Genomic DNA, 15,070 nt, shown 5'->3' on the forward strand with positions numbered 1-15,070 from the left:
AGGAAAAATATTTTGATGTCTTGGATTAGTGATAAATCCCCCTCAAAATGTTGGCATCAAATTATGCATTTTGTTCTGTATTTTTTTTGTTGATTCAACTGTATTTTTCATTTATTTATATCTATTTATATTGTGTTGTCGTACTTGATTTTGTTATTATTCATTGTTATTCATATTAAAAAATATATTTATAAATATTTTTAAATATAAAAAAAAAAGAAAATATTTTGAGCAATGTTATTTACTCTAAATATTGTTAGTTATTTTATTATTAATTAAAAATAATAATAATTGTATTACTTTTTTAATGATCTGGTTGAAGATTGGGACAAAATGTTCCTAAAACATAAAATCCCTAATTGTATTTAAAACAAAAACTTATCCACAAATAATTGCATACGTTGTGCAATAAATGTCAAAAATGTTTTGTTTTGTTTTTCTGAAAAGTGAATAAAAAACCCACATTTTTTTCTTCTGAATATTACACAACACCCCAAAGTAAAACTCCGCCTATTCATTCATTCATTCTGATGTCATGAGATTTTGGCTGCATAAATAGTGGATCAGAATCAATCTGTGAGACAGACTGCCTGATATTACAGTTTATTTCATCCAGGCTTTGATCACCAGCACAATGGAAATGCAAAATCCTGGAGGATGGAGCACAGTGAAGCCTGTAACTGAAGAGGTGAAGGACATCTGCATTGAGGTAAGAGACAGAAAATCACTAGTAAATGTTTTTGTTAAAACACAGCCTAGTAAAATAATCTATTTCGGTGCTGTGAAATGTGTTGGGGAAATTATTTGTTGTTATTTGCAAAAGAACTGTTTTACTTTTCAATCAAACTCACAAAACGTTTTACATGAGTTTTCTGATATCTGAATGATAGATGTAACTCCCTAGAGACCTTTTTATAATAATAATAATATAGATTAATATAAAATGTGCATTTGTTTATTCAGGAGAACCCAGAGATCGAGAAGACGACTGCAATCAATTTTAAAGATTACATTCCTTTACTCTATAAGAGTCAGGTTGTGAACGGAATAAACTATCTGGTCAAGGTAAATTGGTGTTTTGTTTTGATGTATGGATTTTTGAGTTTGATGTTTTCATCACTGAAACTCTTCCAAGGCACAATTTGTATTTCCATTATCAACAAGCCAACTGTGATTGTGTGTCCTAAAGGGTGCGATGTGTCCAGTAATTTGTTCGTCCTCTCTGAAAGTTAAAATGCATCAAGTCACTGTAAAAAGTTTCTCTGCATTTGAGCCTATGAGAGAAAACTCTTCTCAACTTTGTAGTGTTGCTGGACATTCAGATCTAGACGGCAACGGTCACTGTGGCAGAACTCGTAGATATTTGTGTGCTGTCATGGAAAATTAATGCGTTTTGATCGCAATCAATGTGAACAGGCTTTTACATGGAAGAGATCAATTATAAATACATGTGGATTTCTCTGTCTCTCTCTCTCTCTCTCTCTCTCTCTCTCTCTCTCTCTCTCTCTCTCTCTCTCTCTCTCTCTCTCTCTCCTTCTCTCTCTCTCTCTCTCTCTCTCTCTCTCTCATTCTTTCTCTCAGCTGGACATCTGTCAAGAGAATGGCACACTAGAAGATAAGTGCGTTCATGCGATTATACATCAAGCTCTCCCCTGCAATGGAGGGGAACTGACTGTGACTGGAGTCCAGTACCCTAAAACCATCATGGACCCTCTGGTCCCCTTCTGAACACTTCTAACCGCATGCAGAAGAGAGTCTGTCTGATATAATAACAGACACACAATGAGCTGCCATACTGGAACTATTGAAAACTGTTTCATTACTCAATATTAAACTCAATATTCAAACCAACAGTGCCTGTGTCAGTATGTTTATATGAACAACACCAAATTAACTTCTCTTTACTAAAATTGTTTTATGCTGAAATAATACACAAAAAACTGTTTAATTGGCTGTCTGCATGACTTTTTAAAGGGGAAAAAAATCTCTTTTTACAGTGAATCGTCAATGACATTAATTTTTATTTATTTTGATTTTAAGGCTGCATTGAATGTCTAAACGAATGTAATTTTAAACATTTCTCAGACTGATAAACCGAAATCTTGTTCATCTCAACCTCACGTCATTCTAAAACCTGTACAGATCTATATAATGACATTATATAAATCAGTGGTATATAACCATAAAAATATGACACAATAAACTGAAGCTGGTTCGGTTGTTGGGGTTGAAGCTAAAGTTTGCAGGACAGTGGCCCTCCAGCAGCAGGATTGGACACCCCTTAAATATGTCATTTGTTCTGGAGAATTAAGGACTATTTGTGCTGAACAGGAGGATTTGTATCCGCACTGGTGTGTCGACAAGAGAGACTATCCTCCTCCGTAAAACGAGTGTGTCATTTGTACATGCAGCGTATTACGACCTAGAGTTACGTTTTAAAATTAAGTGCCCTCCAGTAGTCTTATAAATAATGAGTCTCGTTTATTGGGTGTGTGACATTTGACTGTCGTTAAAGAAAAAAAAAATGCGTTGAGAGGAAGGAGTGACTCTGAACGTCGTAATCCATGTGTGTTTTGTTCAACGCATTCTCATCCTAGGGCGTCGGTTATGGGTAGGTTTAGGGTTAGACCGCTAGGAGGCGCCTTCTGGCCCATATCTATCTGCGTCTCATATTGACGCTAAAGGATGCCATGTGCGTTGGATGTAGACGAAATGTCAAAAGCGTCAGTATATGACGCCTTGGGATGAGATCGGGCTGGTTTTGTTTTATTTAAAGAACCTTTTAAATGTATCGCTGTGATTGTCGCCAATTAATTTGTAAGTAAGTGTAGTTTGATGTTTTCTTTACAAATTAGTTGCGAATGCCACTGAATGAATGAGATTTTACCACAGTAACATCCTGTGTAGCGATCCTGTGAGTAAAACCCCAGTGCCCACGACGCTTACCATATTTGTATTAGTAACTAGTTTTACTGTGGAATTTGTTGTTAAATAAGAGTAGGCTAACACAACACCATGCTTTTAACACTGTGTTTTTACTGTGGTATTTGTATGTAAAACACAGTAAAAACATTTACCATGCTTATACCACAGAAACTGTGGTTTCACTATGTAGCTTAATATTTGTAAGGCACAGTAACACAACACTTACAATGGTTAGTAACCATAGTTTTACTGTGGTTTTTGTAGTTAAAGCACAGTACCACAACACATACAATGGTTTTAACACAGTAACTGTAGATTTACTATGGTATTTGTAGTTAAAACACATTAACTTACCATGCTTTTACCACAGTAACTGTAACCACAGCACTTACAATAGTTTTAGCAGAGTAACCATAATTTTACTGTGGCATTTGTAGTTGAAACAGTAACATCATGCACTTGTTAACAGTAATATTATGCACTTGCCATGGTTTTACCACAATAATCTCAGCACTTGTCATTCCAATATACCTTTTTGTAATGTAATTTGTAATGATTTATAATGAATACACTTGTTTGAGCAGCACCTGAGTTACTTTATTCACTCTGTGAACCATGAACACACACTCAATCTAGCCTCATTAACTTGCCGTGTAATCACAACGTAATCACGTTCTCTTAAAGTCATGCACCCATTACATCTCCCCTTTTCAGTTTTTAAATGTACAGCATTAAATGTGCCTTAAACATTTTATTTAACATTAATCAACTTATCTACATTAAACCATATGAACAAAACATTTTCCTTCTTCTTTCTCTTTTTTCTCTTGTATTTTTTTTCCACAAATCTAATGTCTACTGTTTTGTTTATTCTGCCAGATCTAGACAGTATCAACTGTCCCGTTTGTGTCTTTGGGGGCTGAGACAAAGTTGTCCCAGTATCCACTGTAGACTCAAGCTACTGTTCATGTGATTGTTCCTTTTGAACCAGAGATTGGCTTCCTCCTGCAGATGCAGGGATGAACTACTAATGACAGTGGTTGCGGTGCAGTGTTGCCCCTTGATGTGTCTCAATGCCAAAAGATCGAGGAGTTGTACTCGCCTGTGACCACAGCAGCTGTTCCCCAGGTCTTTTGGTGGTCCAACTTTGTAAGCGCGGCATCACCAGACCTCAACGATGGTAAGGGTCTAACTCCATGGTGACGATTAAAGTAGAAGGCTTGCTTTTGCTTTTCCATGGAATCTTTTCCTCTTACATCATCCAGATTTGGCCATTGAGGCTGAAGATTTGTTTCAAGCATCGGAAGTGTTGTTTTAATCTTCCTGCCCATAAGGAGTTCGGCCGGGTTTACGCCTGCAGTGATGCAAGGTATTGCCCTGTAGCTCATAGGAGCCAGAGGAGGATCTGTCTGTTTCAAAACTTTCTTAGCAATCTGCACCCCTCTCTCTGCTTGTCGATTTCCTTGAGCGTGGTGTGGACTAGATGTGATGTGCAGAAAGTCAAACTCCTTTGCAAATTCTTGGAACTCCGCACTCACAAACTGACAACCATTGTCCAAAACAACTTCATCAGGGCAGCCAAATCTTGCAAATAGTGCTCTCAGTTTCAACACTACTTCTGAGGTGTTGATCTTTGGCATGTGAAGGATTTCAAGAAATCGAGAAAAATAGTCTGACACAACAAGGTAAGCATGCTTGTTATACTCACACAGATCAATAGCTAGCCTTTTCCAAGGCCTGTCTGGGAGTCGAGATGAGAGGCTCCTTTTGCTGTGTCTGCTTCATCCGAAGGCATGTCATACAGGATTGTACCTTTTGTTTGATTTCAGAGGAGATGTCTTGCCACCACATAGATGTATTGGCCCACTCTCTACACTTTGTCAGACCTTGATGTCCATCATGTATTCTGTTTAGAATATCTGCTCTCAAAACATCTGGAATCAACATACGACTTCCTCTTGTCAGTATACCGTTGTGCTCAGACAGCTCATTCTTGAAAGGGAAAAACTGTCGAACTGCCACTGGAACCTTGTCTGCATAATTCGGCCATCCTGACTGGATATATTTCAGTACAGTTTGTAGGTTGTTGTCGGCCTTTGTAGCAGCCCTAATGGCTTCGAGTTTTGGTGGGCTTACGGGCATACCTTCAGTATCAGCCGCAACGTAACACTCTACATCAGAGTGTATGTGGAGGTAATTTTCCCTGCATGCTAGTGGGCTTTGTGATAAGGTATCAGCCTCCAGCAATGTTTTCCCTGGAGCATGTTCTGCAGTCAGTTTGAATCTCATAAGCCTCATAAGTAGTCTCTGACATCGCAACAGAACATCGTCCAAGTCCTTCTTATTCAAAAGAGGCACTAATGGATTGTGATCTGTCACTAACTTAAAGTTTGCCATCTATGCCATAACTGCTAGCGTCAGCTGGAACAGCGGTAGGTAGAGCCACATTGTAGAACTTCAAAACTGGAGAAGAAGAAAGATGTCTCTTATGCGCTGGAATGCCGCCTCCAGAGGACAGGCCCAAGTCCATTCCGTTATTGACCTCAACAGTTGATATAGTGGTTTGCCCTCAGTAGAAAGATTAGGAATGTACTTTCTCAGGTAATTAAACATACCAAGTACACGTTTTAGCTCCTGAACATTACGAGAAGGTGAGAGCTCACAAACTGCTCTGACCTTCTCAGGATCGGGCCTTCACACCAATTTTGTCGATCAAGTGACCAAGGAAGTGAAGTTGCTGTTGTCTCAGTAGACACTTTTCACGGTTTAACTTCAACCCAAGACTCAATTCTCTCGAATACCTTGGTAAGCCTTTGGTCATGCTGTGTTCCATGGTGTCTCCATACACCAATATATCGTCCATATACACTGATACTCCTTCAAGCCCTTGTAGAGTTTCCGTCATCTTTCGTTAAAATATTTCTGGGACACTGGAGATGCCAAAAGGAAGACGTTTAAAGGAGTACTTTTTGAATGGTGTTATGAATGTGATAAGTTTGCTGCTTTCGGGATGTAATGGAATCTGCCAAAAGCCTGAGGCAGCATCCAAAGATGAGAAGACTGTTGCACCACTTAGCTTTGCAATTATCTCCTCTGCTGTTGGAAGAATATACCTTTCTCTTTTTACAGCTTCATTCAACTTTTTCAGATCTACGCAGATGCTTTCCTTGCCGTTGCCCTTTGGTACTGGCACCATGGGTGCACACCAGTCTGTGGAGTCTGTCACTTGCTCAACGACCCCGTTCTCTTCCATTGAGCCTTGTAGCTCCTCGTTTACCTTTTGCATGAGGGGCAGGGGAACTCTGCGTGCCGTATGCACCGCATATGGCTGAAAGTTTTCCTTCAGTTGGATTTTAATGGGTTCTGTCTTAAGAGTTCCATGTTCACCAAATGCATTGTGAACTTCCTCAATACGTTTAACCAGTACCACTGAGGATGCAGCTTAGCAAATCGTTCACATTTTGTCCATGGATGACATACACTGGGAATGTGTACACACTTCCTTTATATGTGGTACTGCCTAAAACTTTCCCATGCACTCTAATCCAAGACTACACAGTGAAACATTTGACAGCTCCAGCATTCTCCTGGGATATAACATACTGAATGTTTCTTCACACATGATGTTTGCATCTGCACCAGTTTCAATTTTACATTTAACTGGTATCATTCCAATGGAAATTTGCACAGTCCACTGCTCATCATTTCTTTGTGAATTTATAACTGCACAAAGGAAATATGGCGTTTGTGCAACAGTTTTAGTCACTTCTCTCACTGATTTGCTGTGGCACATTCTTTCCCAGTGACCATGGCCACGAGAACTAGGCGTGCTGAGAGTGCTGCAGCATTCCCTGCTGACAGCTGTTTATCTACATTGCAATTTAAGATGACATTACTTTAAATAACTTTTTGTTTTTCAAAAAAAAATTTAAGAACACCTTCCACCTTTATAAAATTACTCTAAAGATTATTTCATTTTATATGTTGTCGAATATGGTTTTATGACTTTAAAAACTAGAAATTAATATATCAAAAGCCAATCTCGCATGGAGTGAGTGGCGTGACTATGCTCTCAGAACTCATTTGACACTCATTTGATGCATGTTCACTTCGTTTACGCTGTCAGTGAAATCTGACCCAATTCCGATTTTTTGCTCATATGTGACACAGATCGGATGTGTTCTATGACAGTGTAAACAGGAAAAAAAACGCATGCATTCGGATATTTCAAGATCGGTTTCAGGCCTCATTCATATGTGGAAATAAATCAGATATAAATCGGATATGCGCCAATGCGACTGTCATGTAAACAGGCAGATCAGATTTTCTGAGGCATTAGGCAACGTTTCTGCGGTTTAATGTCGAGAGAAACCCCGACGCGCTTCTGCAAAGGTACGGATGGCCCGACGAAACGTTGTGTCGTCGTAGGAGAGTAATGAGGACAAACGTTGACACAACATATCAAAGGTTGACTTGCTCATCCTAAAATTTGGACCCACTGCTTCTTGTTAAAGCCCACCACAATATGCTCCCACCAGTCCTGAGATCTCTCTCGCACACAGTAACTGAAGCATATGCACAGGCTGAAATTATGGCACTTTTCGTCCTCCTCCACCTCATAATCATGGTGATGTTTGGCGAACATCGCATATCGCAGTGCTAGCATCATGCGCAATGTTTCAGATAGTATGTCAAGTGTAAACACATGAATCGGATATGGGTCACAATTGAAAGAACGTGTAAACGGACGGTCAAAAAAATCGGATATAGGCAATATATCAGAATTGGGCATCAAGACCTGTGTAAACGAGGCCTAGACATTGGTGAAAAACTAAATATAGATGCATTATTCGGCATTAAGAGGCTGCTCACACAGAACGTGTTTTTCCCGTCCATTCTGCTACTTTTCCATTGTTTTTCTAAATAGTTAAAATAAACTAAAACGCGCCTCGAGACTTTGCGTTTCTATGAAGGTAAAATATTAGCATAACTCGAGAGCATGTAGATGTGAATTTGAGAACTTGAACAATAAATATTCGTACTTGTGCGCGAAGATTTAGGCCTACACTCACAGTTCCAATTTGAAAACCTGTAAAATAAAAATCGGAAGTTGAATGTTGAAATTAAACTAAAGTTTAACTTTGTCTAAAGTTCCCACGGTTACGCCAGTGACCCACTTTTTTTTATTATATTTATGGCATGTTGATTTTATAGCTGGGCATTTTTTCCTGTTGTCTGTGTTTGATTTTTCCACATCTTCCACATTTTGTTTCTCCTTGCTCTGTCATTTTTCCTTTCAGGTTTCCATTTCTGTTGTCCTCTGTCTGCTGCTTTTCCTTGAGCTATCTCTTGTACTTTAGTGCACGCCTCCCCCCGCTGGTGAACTTCAAGTGCTACCTCTTCAGACTGGCACACACTTTGAATAGTTTGAGCTAACGTAAGATCGGACATTAAAGCAACACCATGGAGTTTTTCAACCTTCATAATATATTTCCAAGACCCTTGTGATGGTACATCGACTTACAATAGGTTGAATGACACGTCTGCCATAGCCTGACGGGGTCTGTATCGCTTTTACTGGCACTACGGAACTTCGGGGTTCGGGTAGTAACCCGAGCACAAAAAGAACTACAAAATTCGACTGCTTTACGGCATACCTCACTTCCTCCACCACCCCCCACCCCCCATTTCCTCAAGTTTGGAGCCCAACTAGCGTTTGTTTGCCGGCTGGTATAGCGTGTATATGTTGTTGTCATGGCCGAAGCAGCAACGAAACCGAAGAAGGCAAAGGAGGAGGAGGAGACTAGGAAGAGAAAAAGGGAGAGTGACAAAATCAAAGGCCGGACGAGGATCAATATTGGTCCAACGTTCGCTCGCTGGCGTGAGCTAAAGGAGGAGGAGGGGTGCCCGACTCGTGAATCACTCGTCGTATTTTCTTAACACAACGTTGAATTTCATCTTGTCATCCTCCTCATTAAAGGTGAATGGTTTATGTGTTCGGCTTCAATAAACTTTGCCATCCTTTCGTGGCTGTGCGATCGTCAAGCACTTCTGACAACATGTAATGATATATAATGAAAACACTTGTTTGAATAGAGTAGCCTACTTTATTCACTTCGTGAACCATGAACACACACACTCAATCTTAAAGGCATACACCCATTACTGTCACGGTTCATAAATCCTATGTCTCTTTCTTGTCTCCTGTTCTGTTGTGTGTGTGTGTGTGTGCTGATTGTGTGGGCGTGCCGGCTCATTAGCGCTCATCAATGATCCAGCTCATCACTCCCGTCACCAGCTGCAGCTCATCTCATCACCTATATATACTCACTACTTTCTCATCTCCTTTGTCAAATCGTTGTTTGTGGTTACCTGGGGCATGTTCAAGTTCAAAACGGTGCGCAACGTTTTGCTACGGTTTCCGGGTTGAACGTCATGTTTCCTGGAAACGGCGTGCACCGGTGTGCAACGGGGTTTGAGATACGTTTTCTCTTGTTTGGTGGGTGTGTCAGAACTGCAGTCCAATCAGCAGCAACATGTATATAAAGCACACGGTATTAAAGTGAACTCGCACAATGGGTTCAAGGAAAGTAATTTACAAATGTGTTCGATGCAGCTCGGTATACGCAACAACTGAGGATATTAGAAGACATGTTTGTCGTAAGTTTTATTGTAAAAATATAGGATATCAACATAATGATGTAGTTGTTTATATTTTTAGCTTCATTGCAAGTGTATGACATTTGGTATAGAAATAAACAATGGTAATTAAGTGCTTTTCCTAAAAATGAGAAATAAAATACAGGGTATTAAAACAGTATGAACTACAAATAAAGTCAGTATGTGAGGCTAAATAGATGTGTTTTAGTCTGAATTAGGTAAGATGTATGCTTCCATTTCAGTTTCAGCAATCCCTTCACTCGATTGGGATGTTCTCTTTTGTTCTGGGCGGCAAGTGCAGTAACTGTAACATCGGGCATATTTTGTAGTATTAAACACATATTTATACCGACTTCATCAGGCTCCGAAAATTCTTCACATAGAACACAAAGAATCAGCTGCTTCTCAGCTGCCATAGTTGCAACTCTTGCGTCATCAGAACAGTGTGTTCAACGCATCACCGTTTCTGTTTAAAAAACGTTGTGCAACGTTTTGTCCTGGTGTTTGTTCCTGTCAGCGTTTCGAGTCTTGTGCCTTCCTTGTTCCTGTTCGTGTTCCTGTGGATTTACTCTGGATTCATCTCATCTCTGGACTCACTTCACCGCACTGCTGCACTCTCATCACCGGGTTCATCTAAGCCATCGGGGTCCCTGCGCCGCTAGCCTGTCTCATCTGGACTTGTATCATTTTCATCATCAATTATACAATAAAGAGTTTTTACTTGCACTTTGCTTCCATCCTTCAATCATGACAATTACAGCGGTCATTCCTGTTCTGCAGTAGCTATTCTTGAACCTTTTGTAACTTTAAAAAATGTTGTTATGGAGTTATTGGTATAATGGAAAATTGGTATAAAAAGTTAGAGAAGATTTTCACAAACCGATCTGGGCTGCGTTTCCAAAAGCATCTAAGTTAATGGTCTATAGAGACCATTGATGGCAATTTTTCTACGATCAACTAAGGCTTACTAGCCTGACTACGTCAGACTTCGTACTTCCGCTCAATTTCATTTCGCTTCTGTACTCAGCCTGAGACAGCGTCAGAGCTTTCCGTTTTCCCCCGGCCTGAAAACAGCCGGCCAATCAACGAACAGAGGGCGGGCTGAGAGCCGTGACGTAGATGCTGATTGTACCGTGGATGCGTATAGATTTACTTCACATAATCTGCAAAAGTCGTTCACAGCCATGTTCACTCCGGTATTTCGCTCGATGGTTTTGTTTTCGCATCATACATGTGTTTACAGTGGAAGTTAGATGCGGCTGAGCATGCGCATAACACACGCCATAACCAAACATTATGTGATTGGCTTACGTGTAACCAATGATTTTAAACTTCAGACAAGCGCCCCCCCGCGAGAGAGAAAACACTTCTCTATTATGCCATTCCAGACTCTGTCTACGAAGCAAAGCAAAGTAGCAGAGTTTGGTATTACCAGGCTAAAGGCTTACGATGTTTTTTGGAAACCAGCCCTGGTCAAACTCACACACTGCATTAATTATAATCAAATTTTATACTACACAAAAATGAACAGGATGGCAATAAAACACCAAAAATATAAAACATATAAAAACTTATTTTTCAACTCTAACTTTGTAAAGAAAATGTTGTACAGATAATATACCCGAGGACCTGGACTTATCGTTCTTCAAAAACTATACCAGAACTATGTTTTATTTCCTAACATTCATAATTAATGCATTGTTAAATTGTTTCAAGTGTGGTTATTCATGAGTTTCTGTTAGACACATGGCAGCTCATGTTCCTTTTTGTTTCATGCTTAATATGCATTTTATGGTTTCAAGCTGTGTGCCAGTTTTTTTTTTTTGCCATCTAGTATTTTCTCTTAGAATTTGTGCAACTATAACACAAATATCTTTACGCAAAGTTTTTTAAAAAAATATTAATTATCTGAGACTTTCAAGAAATCATATTTTTCTTATCTTAGTCCCAAATTACCAGGAATAACCATAGACATTTGAGGCAAACTCTAAAGGGAATGTAGTAAAAATAAATTAAATCCTTTTGGCTTTAAAAAAGAAAAGAGTAATGTAATGTGATGTGTGACTAAGCAAGGCGAGACAATACTTCATGTGATTAATCTTCTTTCAGACATATGGCAGCTCCCGTGACAATGTTCCTGTTACTTTTATGCTTAAAGAGCATTTTATGGTTTCTATAAAGTAGCTGAATGCAAACTTAGCATAGATAGATAGTTAGAATGACAGAATGAGATAGAACGAAAGTTATGTCCTTATAATTTATGCAGCTGTTTTGCAAAGATTTTGAATGTGATTATTATTTGAGACTAATATTTCAGGAATAGACACACAAAACTATCCGTCTGTTTGCTTTGAAGAATCAAAATAAAGAGTAATTAAATCTATTCATTAATTAAAACTAAATCAGATATATATATTCAGACAAATTCACTGATGCATTATATGCAAACTGTTCGCTAAGCTTTTAACTTTTGATCTCAGTGTCTCAAGACATATACATTTATATATATATATATATATATATATAAATATATATAAATGTATATGTCTTGAGACACTGAGATCAAAAGTTAAAAGCTTAGCGATCAGTTTGCATGTAATGCATCAGTGAATTTGACAGGATAAGAAACAGGATATGAGAAAAAGAAACATGACTTACTCAAAACCTCGGTTTGAAACAGTTTTTTCCTTTGTCTGAAGAGGTTAATGATTGAAATTTTCAGGATGTTGATAACCAGTTTGCATATCAAAATCTAAAGAAACCTACATGAACTGGTTTTAGTGGTAAGTCAGTTGTGATTGGCTTGAACCTTGTCATGTTGTAGTTAATTTGCAAGTGCAACTGTTCAGATTTAGTTATGATGATTAGCTATGTTTTGTACAAATTTCCATCTTATCTTGAAACAGACAGTTATTATATTTAACTGCAACAGCTCACTAGTTCTTAAATTGGTTATATTTTACTGCATACGCATTCAGATCTTAGAACAGATAACAGTTGGTTTCACATGTTATACAATTTATCATAGTACACTGTAACACTTGTAGCCAATAAACTGAATTTGTAAGAATTTTCTTCATCTAACATTTTAAAATTGTGTTCATGTAACCAGGTTAGTTTAAAAGTAATTCATATTCTTGAGTTTAGTAATAATAACAATAGTTCTTATGTAATAGTTCTTGTACAAATGTACTTGTATGCATGGTGATATTATTACTGGCACATTCTTTTGGAGGTGTAAATGAAACAAAGACTTGAAATATGAAATTTATTTCCCTTTATTTTAGAAACAGCATCTTTTATAAAAAACAGATCTGCAATGATGACTATTCATGTGCAATTATTTCACCTCTATACAACTTTTGTAAAAGTGGACAAAGATCTTATAAAACTCGTCCAAATACAATAGGCACATTATTGGGTTCATTTTAATGATGTACATTTGAATAAAAGTTTTGTAACAGCATTGAGTAGATCATATTTCAACCTTTACAGTATGTGAGAGAGGGAATGATACACTGATAGAAAAGATGCATTAATTGTTCAGTGTGTTTAAAAGTATTCAATGGGATCCTGCTGAGATTTTGAGGTCTGAATCCCGTGCAGTTCTAGTTTTTCTCCAGCGTGAGGCAGTGATTTGTGAACCCTCAGATGAACGAAGTCTCCCCCTACATCCACCTGAAGAGGACGACAGGACACTTTAAATACACTTTCAGCACGTATCATTAACACAATATGCAGGCTGGAACATGGCACAACAAGTTTACCTTGATAAAATAGTTGGTCCCGGCCACAACCTGTGTGGTGTAAGATTTGGCAGTGAAAACGGTAAACTTCTTTCCAGCCTTATTTTCTGCAGCACACTTGACCTGAAGCAAAATATGCAAATTCATATTTAATGCAAATGTCGTTCATCTAAATCTTGAAAATCCTGTTTTTTTCTCTTCTCTTTTGATCCAGACATGCTTGTGATATCCAATTCCCCATGTATTATTATATATTCTTATGCTATTATTTAAAATAAAAATAGCAGTAAAAACCAACTGAAAAAGCCTCTTTCACACAGATTATAAAATTAATTACTGTGACACACCCATCTCAAATCAACAGATTAGTAGTTTGTGTTTGGGTTGTGAATATAGAGATTCTCATGAGTCTAGACTATGACATGTATAGTGATACTATTGTCACTTCATTTTCATAAAAATATATTTTCTTTTATAAAAATATATTTTGATTTTTTTCCTCTCTTTTGATCCAGACATGCTCTTGACATGCTTGTGATATTCACTCTTACATTATAATATATTCTTCTTAATCTTCATCTATAAAAAATAAATAAATAAAAAAGTACTAAAAACCAACTGAAAAAGTCTTTCACACAGAGTATATGATGATGAATTACCGTGACACACCCATCTCAAACCAATGGATTAGTAGTTTGTGTGCAGGTGTGAATATAGAGATTCTCATGAGTTTAGACGATGACAAAGTAATACATAAATTTTTGTTAACTTTGAAGAGACGAGAACAAAGTGTAAATAGTGAATTTTTATTAAAAATATAATTTATTATTTTCCCCTTTTGATCCAGACATGCGCTTGACATGCTTGTGATATTCACTCTTACATTATTATATATTCTTATGCTACATAAAATAAAATAAAAAAGTAGTAAACTCTTTCACAAAGAGTATATGATGAATTACCGTGACACACCCATCTCAAACCAACACCTACTGAAGATTAGTGATTCGTTCAGGTGCTGAATCAGTATTTATTGTGTTTGTGTGGGAATATAGAGATTCTCATGAGTCTAAAGACTATGAGTATATAAAGTAATACATTCATTATTGTTAACTTTTGAACTATTGTCACTGTATATCAGGTTTAGGCAAAATTGAAAGTTTAATAATTGTCTCTTTGCAGACTATCTATTAAATTAAAGCATTCTTCCATAATACATCACACACTGCAAGTTAATTTAATATAATATAATGAAATATATAAATTAAATATTAAGGTGTTTGACTGTTTATATTTATATATTATTATATATATATATATTTCTTTTTTTATTTACATATAACAATAACGTACAAACGTCTGAATCCTAATAAATAGCTAATAATAACTAATAAATAAACATCACATGCTTTCCCAGATCAGCTGACTTACGCCATCAAAACAGAAGTCAAAGCTCCAGTCTCACCTCATCACAGATCTTCTGCACCTCTGGAGTGGCTTTCTTCTCCTCGGAAGGCCCTCCAACAACCGTCTTGGTGGCCATTGCAATAATGTGTCGTTGATCGGTGTCGAGATGTTAAAAAGTGCGTTTGTAGACAGTCCAAATTCGCAGAAATCATTGACACTGCAGCAGTATTTATGTTGCTTAGATCATATGACTATGAGCCATCATCACCAGAATATACCATGTGTTCAGAAGAGGCGGGGGGAGGATTAAATTTTTTTTTTTTTAACAAATG

At 37.6% G+C, this 15,070-nt stretch overlaps 2 protein-coding genes across 2 annotated transcripts; one reads left to right on the top strand and one right to left on the bottom strand.

The window, feature by feature from the left end:
* The first annotated feature begins 585 nt into the window (after positions 1-585).
* Positions 586-1,851, top strand: LOC311083823 (cystatin-A-like). The gene is made up of 3 exons (XM_084115560.1): positions 586-709; positions 964-1,065; positions 1,582-1,851. Exons 1-3 carry the CDS (start codon positions 635-637, stop codon positions 1,726-1,728), a joined length of 324 nt encoding a protein of 107 aa, XP_083971686.1. The 5' UTR covers positions 586-634; the 3' UTR covers positions 1,729-1,851.
* Positions 1,852-12,847: 10,996 nt separating this feature from the next.
* On the bottom strand, positions 12,848-14,996 carry LOC311082774 (cystatin-B-like). Its single transcript, XM_084113867.1, has 3 exons — positions 14,797-14,996; positions 13,353-13,454; positions 12,848-13,263 (listed from the first exon to the last, which is right to left on the bottom strand). Exons 1-3 carry the CDS (start codon positions 14,872-14,874, stop codon positions 13,138-13,140), a joined length of 306 nt encoding a protein of 101 aa, XP_083969993.1. The 5' UTR covers positions 14,875-14,996; the 3' UTR covers positions 12,848-13,137.
* Positions 14,997-15,070: the final 74 nt, after the last annotated feature.

Source organism: Abramis brama, assembly GCF_963993115.1.
Source record: "Abramis brama genome assembly, chromosome: 5".
Classification (NCBI taxonomy): Eukaryota; Metazoa; Chordata; class Actinopteri; order Cypriniformes; family Leuciscidae; genus Abramis; species Abramis brama.

Excerpts from the sequence above, each read along its gene's own strand:
- LOC311083823 (XM_084115560.1), top strand. The coding sequence starts at position 635 with ATGGAAATGCAAAATCCTGGAGGATGGAGCACAGTGAAGCCTGTAACT. Across the intron at positions 710-963 it reads TGAAGGACATCTGCATTGAG|GAGAACCCAGAGATCGAGAA; the intron begins GTAAGAGACAGA and ends TTGTTTATTCAG. Across the intron at positions 1,066-1,581 it reads GAATAAACTATCTGGTCAAG|CTGGACATCTGTCAAGAGAA; the intron begins GTAAATTGGTGT and ends TCTTTCTCTCAG.
- LOC311082774 (XM_084113867.1), bottom strand. The coding sequence starts at position 14,874 with ATGGCCACCAAGACGGTTGTTGGAGGGCCTTCCGAGGAGAAGAAAGCC. Across the intron at positions 13,455-14,796 it reads TGCAGAAGATCTGTGATGAG|GTCAAGTGTGCTGCAGAAAA; the intron begins GTGAGACTGGAG and ends ATTTTGCTTCAG. Across the intron at positions 13,264-13,352 it reads GGACCAACTATTTTATCAAG|GTGGATGTAGGGGGAGACTT; the intron begins GTAAACTTGTTG and ends CGTCCTCTTCAG.